Raw genomic sequence first — 11,340 nt, forward strand, 5'->3', positions numbered from 1 at the left:
AAATAAAGGGCCAGAAAAGTGTAATAAGTCTTTTTATATCTTTCAGTTTTTTTGTTAATAAAAATAGGAAGATTTTTCTTTTTTAAATCTAGTAATAGTAAATACATTTTTTGAAGAATATTATTATATTTTTAGAATTTGCTTTTTTTATAAAATGTATAATTACTTAAAGTAGAGCAAAAGATTAATAAGTAATTACTTATTTTTAATATATGTATAAAATGGCATATTATAACATTAGTTTAGAAAAAAAGGAAGTTTTAAATAAAACAAAATTCGAAAAAATATAAAAAACAAAAAAATATATAAATAGCAAAAAAAGTATAAAAAAAGTTTTTTCTTAGAAAAAAATATTGCCAAAAAATGAATGCAAATGAAAATATACAAAAATAAACAATAATAATAATGTTTTATGATTAATGTAATGAAGTCATTTTATGCTGCAGTTTGAATCCAACTATTTGTGTTGTAATTTATGAATATATTTTTTAACTTAACCGTGTTTAAAATACTTAATAACTAATTTTGTTTTTATTTTTAATTAACTATAAAGTTAATGCAGTTTTTTTTTAACTTTAAACTAGACAAAATCATTACAAAAGAAAATAATTTTTATAAATTTTAGTTTTCTCAAAAGTTTTCTTTTTTAATTAACTATAAAGTTAATGCAGTTTTTTTAACTTTAAACTAGACAAAATCATTACAAAAGAAAATAATTTTTATAAATTTTAGTTTTCTCAAAAGTTTTCTTTAGCAATTTTTTCGTCATTTGAAAACTAATTATCGATAACTGTAGTTTTCTATAGAATAATTATAGATAACTTTATTTTTCGAAAGAAAAATTGTAAAAAAATTTATTTTTCTATAGGAAAATTATGGATAACTTACTTATTATAAAAATAAATTAGTTTATATATAAAAATGTTCGATAACTTTAGTTTTCTAAAGAAAAATGTTCGATAACATTACTTTTCTATAAAAAAAAATTATCGATAACTTTATTTTTCTATATCAAATTTGGGATAACTTAATTTTTCTATAGAAAAGTTATCGATAACTTAAAATTTCTATAGAAAATTAATAATTAACTTCGTTTCTCTACAGAAAATTATCGATAACTTTAATAATCGAAAACACTTAATAAAATCCTCAATAACTTCGTTTAACTATTACAAATTATCAAAACTTTTTCTACGTTCAAAATTTCAATTTCTATTTGATAAATTATCGTTAGGAAAATTATCGATAACATTGTTAGTATTTACACGACAAACTCAACTGTTCTTCTAACAATTTCTTTTGCAACAATTTTGCCTTTTCTTTAAATTTCCACAAAAAGTTTACATTAACTTTAAATAAAAACAAAAAACACCTAAATCTTAATTATCCTTTTGTTCGCTATTCGTAGTGGAAGTTGTTTTAATATCTAAATTATTTATTAAAATTGGCAAATTATTATCGTTGTCCGGCATATCGATCGGCGGTTGGGTAACAGGCGATGAAGTGGACGTATCCAAATTATTCATATCATTTGAGGAAGCCACCGATGATGAGGATGTTGAGGGTGTGGGTTCATTTGTTGCTTTGATTTCCACTAAACCCCCCACAGCACCTTCTAAGTCTTCCAGGGGTGAAGTTTCGTTTGTAGTAGAAACAGCTGACTTCGGCAGTGCTAATGTGGCAACACTTTCAACAACATCTAATGTCTCCGCTTTTATTAAATTGGGCTTAATGTTAGAATTATCTGCTGACTTTTCAAAATTACGATAGGATTCTTTGAATTTGACACTGTTGTTGGTTGTGGCATTAGAAGTGGCCGAAGGGTTAATGTTAAGAGTTTGATTAGTTGTTAGATTATTATTTACTGGCCTTAAACGTCTAGAGGCGTAGGCATTACTGCGTTGATTTAATGTGGGGCTTTCAGAACGTGCCCTTTGCAGAGGAGCTCTTTGAGCAGCTGGCGATTGATAGGGTCCAGAAGCTGCTGATGCTGCAATTGAATGATCATAATCTCTGGATCTACCAAATTCAAAACCATTTTGCCATTGTACATGTACATTTTCATACGAAGGATCCTCATAGCGTCTGGCATAAGGACTTGGTTCAGCCTCTCTTAAACGATTTAAAGTGTTGTGCATGGGTCTGGATGTATTAAGATCATTTTGCCTTCTACTATAGGTAGTGGCTGCTGCGTGCATTTCAGCTCGGGCATTAAAACGTACAATATCCTGTGGTAAGCCGGTAAGACGTGGTGTGCCATAAGGATTAGCCATTTGAGCCGCTGCTGAAGCAGCATCACAATCAACACAATCACGTGAAAACATAAAATTAAAATCGATCACTTTACAATCGGTACCCTGACCCATCCAGAGCGGAAGCCATTTATTAACCAACAGCCATTGTAGACTTGATTTGGATATACGATTTAAAGTGCTATTATTTTGTTCAGCCATTGTTGAGTTCTGGCTGTTTGAGCTTTTCGATACTGAAGTTTGCGTTTTTTGAGCTTGGCCTGTGGACGTTGCTGCGGTTGTTGCTGAAGCGTTCGATGATGATGAGGAAGATGATTTTTTAGTGAGTGCATTCTTTAGTGATGTTACAGTTGTCTTTTCAGTCGTTATTGTATTGGAATTTTGTTGTGAAGTATTGGAGTTTTGTTTCGAGCCTAGATTTAATGATTTTATCTTGGGTATGGCTCCGGTTGTTCGAGTGGTCGATGATGTTGGTGTGGTTTCTATGTTGCCATTGGCATTGGGATTTATTAAAGGGCCGGCGGAAGCGGCACGAGATTCACGATCTTTAGATGTATTTGGTGTGGCTAGAGTGATGTTAGGAATGGCAAATTTTCGATTACTTCTTTTTTATTAACAAAAATAACCGATAACCATAATTTTATATGGAAAAATGTATCGATTATTTCATTTTCAATAGAAAAATGATCGATAACTTCAGTTTTCTAAAGAAAAATGTTGATAACGTTATTTTTTATAGACAAATTACCGATAACATTATTTTTCTATAGAAAAATTATCGATAACTTAATTTTTCTCTAGAAAAATATCGATAACTTGTTTTTTTATAGAAAAATTATCGACGTATTTATTTTTCTATAAAAAATTATCGATAACTTTAATTTCTATAGATAAATTATCGACAACTTTATTTTTCTCCAGAAAAATTATCGATAACTTAATTTTTCTCCGGAAAAATTATCGATAACTTTATTTTTCTATAGAAAATTTTTCGATAACTTAATTTTTAACTTATATTTTCTATAGAAAAGTTATTGATTTTTCTTTAAAAATATAATTTAAAAAGATAAAAGCGAATCACTCACCTAAATTATTACTGCCCATATTCAAATGACTATTTATGGACGAGGAGCCACCACCATTGCCGGATGCTTTATAAATATTACTCATACTTTGAGTATTTTCACCATGCAAGCAGCTAAAAAATGACGAAGAACTATTCTTAACATTATTGGCGCCATCCCTTTGAACATTTGCCGATGACGATGATGATGCTGCTGTTGCTGCACCGGCAGCTCCTGCAATAACACTACCACAAGTCGATGAATTACAACTAACAGTTGAAGTAACACTTGAACTATTCGTAGTACTAGTACTGCTAATACTCGATCCAGTATTCAAACGTATATGACCCACGGTGCCGAAATGTGAATGACCCAATACCGCGTAGTGGCCACCTAAATTATAATGATCAATATTACCGCAGGAGGAACTTAAATGACGTTCTATGCGTCCTATGCCATGACCTATAACATTTAAACGGCCATAAACACGAGCTCCATTGGTATTGCGATAAATCGGTTCATCACGTATTTGTTCATAGATGTTTTCATAACGTACTGGTGGTTGATAATGATTAAGATTGTAATAGTTTTGGGATTCAGTATCATCAAAACTACGTTGGCGATGACATGAAGAAGATGAAGTGGAAGATGAACTGGAGCTGGTATAATGATTGCAAGTCACACCGTTACAACGAAAAGCATTAAAACGTGGATTGGCTAAAAAATTGTATTATTAACATAAGTTTTGGTTTGATTTTTTTTTTTCAAAAAACTCACCAGCATGTAAATCTAATTGAAAATTTCTTCGAAATCCTAAACCCGATCTTACAGATCTTGGTATATCATAGTTATTATTACTGCCAGCTGCCGCTGCTAGACCTGCATTCGTTTGGTTGGCATTTATGTTAATGGCATTTGCACGATCATATAGATCATTGCGATAGTTTATGTTATTGGCTGCCAGTCTTGATTGTTTCGCTTGTTGTTGAGTATTATTTTCATTATTTGTGGCTTGTTGTGAAGCTTGTGGTTGGGGTTGTATCATAGCTGGTTGCTGTTGTGGTTCTTCGGCAGGGGCATTAGCATTATTGGCTGCATTAATCGGTGCTACAGCAGCTGCTGCTCCAACAACTGCTGCTGCTGCACCAACTACTGCACCACCATGAGCGGCTGCATTATATTGTTCTATACTTTCGTAAATATTTTCGTAATGTGGATGAAGAATCTGTGCTTGTGCTAATTGTTGTTGTTGCTGATTTGAGTTGTTATTTTGTGATTGTTGTTGTTGCTGCTGTTGTTGTTGTTGTTGATCATTGCGTACATAACCCACAGCACCTTCAATTGTTCCCTCAGCTTGACTATTTTCATCATCCACAATACCATTTATAGAGATAATGGCCGCTTGTCTAAGATTGTTGCATGTTTGGAGAAAAAGAGGGGAAATAGTTAAACATATAAAATGGGAAGTTATTACAAATTTTCTATAGAGAACGTTATCAAACGATAACGATTTTCTTTAGAAAATTATCGATTATTTAATTTTTCTTTAGAAAAGTTGTCGATAATTTAATTTTTCTATAGAGAAATTATAGATCTCTTAATTTTTGTATAAAAAAAAAGGTTTCTCCATTTAAAATTTACTCACCGTGCTAATGCACCCTGCTCTTCTATTCACATCGGCTTATCTATCATGCACACACCAGCATAACTGCGACCAATGGTCATCGAAGCTGTCAATATGCGCCACGAGTCCGTCTCTGGACTATAAACTTCTACCGAAGATAAATTAGAATCACCATCATCACCACCCACCACATAGAGAAGACCATCATGAGCCACTACGCCAGCATTACGACGACAGAATGACATGTCGGCCACAGAATGCCATTGATTAGTTTCAGGATCATAGGCTTCTACGGATTTACGAACCATGGGACCATCATGGCCACCCACAGCATACAAAATATTATTAAGAACACCCACTCCAGCACCACTACGACGGGCGGACATGTCAGCCACTGCATGCCAATTATCATTTTCAGGATTATAACGTTCTACCGAAGATAAACATTGACGGGTGAAGCCATCATAACCACCCACAGCATAGAGTAAGTTATTAACCACTCCTACACCCACCGAGCTGCGTCGGGTGGACATGGAGGCTATGAAACGCCAAACTTCGTTCTTTGGATCATAAACCTCGGCACTGCAGAGACCAGTGGTGCCATCAAAACCACCTACAGCATAAATGCAACCATTTAGTACAGCCACACCCAGAGTAGAACGTCTAGCTTCCATGCTATTACTAGTAGACCATTGGTCAGTGGCAGGGTCGTAGACATCAACTGTGCGCACACGCAAAGAGCCATTAAAGCCACCTACTGCATAAACTCGGTCACCCAAAACAGCTAAACCAGCTCTGTAAATGAAAATAATACATATTAAGTAAATTCTACTATAATCTCATTTTCTTCTCGTCCACTTACCGGCACCTACGATTTGGCATTTCAGCCGCCTGATACCATTTCTCCTCTCTCAAATCATAACATTCCACCGAACGTATAGCCTTAGGAGCTTGACCTCCAATAACTAATAAAATCTTAGGTAAACCTACTGGTTTTCTAGGTATAGTACGAGCTGTTTTAATTTCATTTGGCAACAAATGATATGTTAATGCTTCAATAATTAAATTTTTACAAACGATATTGCCCTCCAACAACGGTTCCTTATCGACATTTTGTGTTATATACTCCTTGGACAATAAGGGTAAGCGGACATGTTCCATTAACTCGGCAGTATATTGATCGCGTACTGTGGGATCATAGCGTATCCAATTGATGACAGATTCGTAAACTTTTTCCTCGCCAGCGACAGAAATACGATCATTTCGTATAAGATTTATAACCTGTTCAGATGTTAGATTTAAAAATTCATCAAACTGTATGACTTCACTGCAAATAACAAGAATAAAATCAATGTTAATAAACAAATAAATACATGTTTTATTAACTAATTAACTGTAAATAAACATTATTCTTTATTAATTTTTTTAACTCACTTAAAATGTTGTTCAATATACGTCTCGGCATAATTAACCAAATCAACACAACCATGCATATCGGCAAAATCTCGTATACCCAAACAATTACTGGCATCTAATTGTGTTTGCAAATAATCACAACAGGCATCGCGAACATCAGTCAATTGCAAGAGATTGGCAGCTGTTAGGAGAACTTGTACATTGTCCTCGTTAACTTCAACGGTAGAAGTGTAAACATATTCGATTAATAGCTCTAAGGCATGATGATCGATACCCTGTAGAGTTATACGTCCTTGTCGTGATTCTTCGAACCCGGTAAACATGGCATAGAAATATGGACTGCAAGAGGCCAATACCATTTTGTGTGCCGGTATTTCAATATCTTCTGCTACCAAGGTGACATCACATAGAAGATTTTGTCTGTTAATTAGAAAAAAATTTGCCATTTATTAGTACGTTAGCATTGTAAGACTGAAATCAAGTATAAGTAAGTAAGTAAGTAAGTAAGTAAGTAAGGAAGGAAGGAAGGAAGGAAGGAAGTAAGTAAGTAAGTAAGTAAGTAAGTAAGTAAGTAAGTAAGTAAGTAAGTAAGTAAGTAAGTAAGTAAGTAAGTAAGTAAGTAAGTAAGTAAGTAAGTAAGTAAGTAAGTAAGTAAGTAAGTAAGTAAGTAAGTAAGTAAGTAAGTAAGTAAGTAAGTAAGTAAGTAAGTAAGTAAGTAAGTAAGTAAGTAAGTAAGTAAGTAAGTAAGTAAGTAAGTAAGTAAGTAAGTAAGTAAGTAAGTAAGTAAGTAAGTAGTAAGTAAGTAAGTAAGTAAGTAAGTAAGTAAGTAAGTAAGTAAGTAAGTAAGTAAGTAAGTAAGTAAGTAAGTAAGTAAGTAAGTAAGTAAGTAAGTAAGTAAGTAAGTAAGTAAGTAAGTAAGTAAGTAAGTAAGTAAGTAAGTAAGTAAGTAAGTAAGTAAGTAAGTAAGTAAGTAAGTAAGTAAGTAAGTAAGTAAGTAAGTAAGTAAGTAAGTAAGTAAGTAAGTAAGTAAGTAAGTAAGTAAGTAAGTAAGTAAGTAAGTAAGTAAGTAAGTAAGTAAGTAAGTAAGTAAGTAAGTAAGTAAGTAAGTAAGTAAGTAAGTAAGTAAGTAAGTAAGTAAGTAAGTAAGTAAGTAAGTAAGTAAGTAAGTAAGTAAGTAAGTAAGTAAGTAAGTAAGTAAGATAAGTAAGTAAGTAAGTAAGTAAGTAAGTAAGTAAGTAAGTAAGTAAGTAAGTAAGTAAGTAAGTAAGTAAGTAAGTAAGAGTAAGTAAGTAAGTAAGTAAGAAGTAAGGAAGTAAGGTAAGTAAGTAAAGTAAGTAAGAGATCTAGTACAAGTAAGTAAGTATACTGTAGAGGTAAGCATATAAGTACAGCAGTAGTAAGTCCAGTCTATAGTATACTGCATAGTCTAGTTTTATCTATGCTGTAGCATATATTCTATTCCATGCAGTAGTCAAGTAATATACTGAATTCACTATAGTCTAGTCCTGTCTTTTATATAATGTTCTCAAAAGTTTACATTCTTGCCTACCGTCTAGACCATTGTCTACTTTATATTCCTACAGTCGGGGCTCTAATCTAGTATATTCTATGTTGTTGTTGTAGCAGCTGGGGCTGGTCCTTGGTCGTTGTTTGTAGTGGAAACGTACTATGGTGTAATCTAGTATTGTCTGTAGTCTAGTCTATAGTACATTTTGAAAAATTTAAGTCCTTTTACTCGAAATTATGTTTTTGGAGATATTACCCTTTAAATGCAAATGAGCGATATAATTTTTTTCTTTTTCATTCTAATAGTTTAATATTTGCTTGCGTAATAAATTTTATATAAAACGTGCAAATATTTATAAAATTACGTGATAATAAAATACTTTATAAAATAAAGAACTCATTAGAAAGGTCAGTTTACGAAAAACAACTATATAAACGTATTATATTTAGATAAGTCACAAGATACCCTACTGTAACTTTCATAGTAGATTTATAGAAAATATGAACTGAAACAGGCAGTTATCACAATATCCAAAACAGATTTTCTTTCTTATAAATACAATGAAAACTAAATTTAAAATTTTTTAGTTGTTTTCAATATATGTGTAAGAAAGAAAATGTTCTTTCGCATTTAGTGAAAAATAACTTTTCAAAAGTAAAACGAACAAGTAAGAAAGTATAGTCGGGTGTGGCCGACCATATGATACCCTACACCAGTTATGAATATTAAATGTGATTTATTTTTCATAATAAAGCATTTATCTTCAATATTACCTTGTTCCAATACATTTATGCAATTTATGGATGTAAAACTAATTTTCTGAAAGAGGCTTTATATGGGGGCTAGGGGCAAATATTGACCAAGCCCGATAACATTTTGTGAATATATTTATATTTACATAATATATTATTGTGCTGAATTTCATCGCGATATTTGTGTTTATAAGTTAATTTTGGACATTCAAGTAATTTTCTGAAGGGGACTTTGTATGGGAGCTAGGGTCAAATGGGGCCCGATCTTTATGAAATTTGGCAGGGTCATCAAGACTTCTATAAAAGTTGTGCCGCATTTTATCGATATACCTGTATATTTAACATAATTATGAGCTCAGAAGTCCTTTTCGGGGGATTCTGTTCTATGGGAGCTAGGTGAAATAATGGACCGACTTTAACCATTTTCAATAGGCTTCGTCCTTTTAAACGTCCAAATAAAACGTGCGTGCTAAATTTCATCCAATTATCTTGAAAATTGCGACCTGTACCTTGCGCACAAGGTTTACATGGACAGCCAGCCAGCCAGACGGACGGACATAGCTTAATCGACACAGAAAACGATTCTAAGTCGATTGGTATACTTTAAGGTGGGTATATAACGAATATTTTTGTATGTTACAAACATCAGAACAAACCCAATATACCCTCCCCACTAAAGTGGTGTAGGGTATAAAAACTGCTTTAACAAAACGCAATAAAGTGCAAATTTTATCAATATTGTATTATTTTTAGAATGCACTGATAAAATTGTTAACATCAATGGAAATATTTGCATTTAAGACGCATATAAATATTTTGTGTTATTCTAAAGAAATGTGTTAAAATGTTAATTATATTTTTGTAATTTGTAGATAATAAACAATCAATTATTATAGACTGGTTTCAAGCTTTAAAATAATTTGTTGAAATTTATGAAAATCTTCGAATTTATATTACAATTTTCGAACATCGCTTGTATTCTGAAACTACATTGAAAATTCTTCAAAAGTTCTGAAATTAAGTTATAAAATTAAAATTATTTTTAATATTAAAAAAATAAAAAAAATTGGCGCCAAAAGTTACAAATTTATGAATTTACAAACAAATAGCGGAAAGTTTTCCTAAAATTTAACACGTTTATGTAAATAATTTACAGAATGTAGAATTTTAAATATTAATAATGTAAAAGATATTACTGAATATTTTAAACTTAATAAGGAAATATATAACAACTTAACAACCGGTATTATACATAATTTCAAAATATTCCATCGTTTTATAAAAAAAAAATAAACTAAAATAAACATTATGCAGTTTTTAAAATATTCATGTTAAAAGGTCAATGTTTTTAACGCCCGCTTGCTATAAGCTACAACAAAAGTTTAAGAAATTTTAAATATTTATAAATGAATAATGAATTTGTGGTGGAACTGTGGTTTGCCCTTTAATAAACTTTTACTTTTTTTCTTTAATATAGTTTATTGTTTTACTTTTTAAACGGCTTAATAAATTCCGTGTATGTAATTTAAATACGGAAACTGATAAAACAAAATACAACAAAAATAATAATAATACAATAAATAATGATGATGAGCTGCTAAATTATGTTGACTTAATGAATAAACAATCAGCTTTAAGCAACCAAGTTCAGGGTTAAACTAACAAAAAAAAAAAAAAAAAACCAACAACAATGTAAATAACACTATACAAAACTAAAGTATTAAACATTTCCCTGTACATATAAAACATATGTTTGTTTTTGGTATTAACATAAAACAAAAACAAAACACAACTAAACTAAAAAATCAAATTGAAAAAAAAAAGAAAGAAAAAGATTAGAATTAAAAATGTAAATATAAACAAAACATCGAAAAAATGCATAAAAATATAAACAATGTTTTTGTTTTGAAATACAGAAAAATTTTATAACAGGGAATAAATTTTATGGTTCTTGACACCCAGCCAAATAGCTATTTGTTATGGCTGTCTAGTGTTTTTTTTTTCTATTTTCATTTTCATTTCATTCTTATCGCTATATAAAATGTCTATTATTTTATTGAATATATTTTAAAGTAATCAGTTTTAATTTAGTATTTTATTTGTAATTTAATTTAAAATTTCTTACTTGCGCATCTCGTTCATGGCTTCGAAAGAACGCGTGGTATGCAGTTCATTGTGATATTGGCCCACACAACGATCTTTACTGTTGGGTCTTTGTATGTGCTTTTGAGAACTTTCATCTAAAGAATTTTGGCTGGCATAACGTAATAAGCAGCTGCAAATAGATTAAAAATAATTGTTAAACATATATTTATAGCAAAAATAAATTATTCATTTTTAAAAAGCTTTTAAAAAGAGTAAAATGTTGTTAGGAAAAATATACAGATAAAAAAATAGATTGAAAGATAGGTAGATAGATAGATAGATAGATAGATAGATAGATAGATAGATAGATAGATAGATATATAGATAGATAGATAGATAGATAGATAGATAGATAGATAGATAGATAGATAGATATATAGATAGATAGATAGATAGATAGATAGATAGATAGATAGATAGATAGATAGATAGATAGATAGATAGATAGATAGATAGATAGATAGATAGATAGATAGATAGATAGATAGATAGATAGATAGATAGATAGATAGATAGATCGATAGATAGATAGATAGATAGATAGATAGATAGATAGATAGATTGATAGATTGATAGATAG

General features: G+C 30.9%; 1 protein-coding gene across 2 annotated transcripts in view; it reads right to left on the reverse strand.

Moving 5' to 3' along the window:
* Positions 1 to 997: 997 nt before the first annotated feature.
* Positions 998 to 11,340, reverse strand: part of LOC119609826 (ring canal kelch protein) — an 11,538-nt gene continuing 1,195 nt past the window's right edge. Inside the window, exons 2-8 of one of the 2 annotated variants that reach the window (XM_037964788.1) lie at positions 10,741 to 10,890; positions 6,375 to 6,776; positions 5,803 to 6,267; positions 4,962 to 5,735; positions 4,094 to 4,722; positions 3,338 to 4,033; positions 998 to 2,818 (exon numbers count right to left, since the gene is read on the reverse strand). In XM_037964788.1, the coding sequence (XP_037820716.1) occupies positions 1,380 to 2,818; positions 3,338 to 4,033; positions 4,094 to 4,722; positions 4,962 to 5,735; positions 5,803 to 6,267; positions 6,375 to 6,776; positions 10,741 to 10,890 (4,555 nt within the window). In that variant the 3' untranslated portion in view covers positions 998 to 1,379. Of the gene's footprint in view, positions 2,819 to 3,337; positions 4,034 to 4,093; positions 4,723 to 4,961; positions 5,736 to 5,802; positions 6,268 to 6,374; positions 6,777 to 10,740; positions 10,891 to 11,340 lie in introns of those variants that run through there. The other variant, XM_037964789.1, reaches the window with a different exon arrangement.

This window comes from Lucilia sericata, unplaced genomic scaffold, assembly GCF_015586225.1.
Source record: "Lucilia sericata isolate MDLA Ls3-8-SP2 unplaced genomic scaffold, ASM1558622v1 Contig001065F_arrow, whole genome shotgun sequence".
Classification (NCBI taxonomy): Eukaryota; Metazoa; Arthropoda; class Insecta; order Diptera; family Calliphoridae; genus Lucilia; species Lucilia sericata.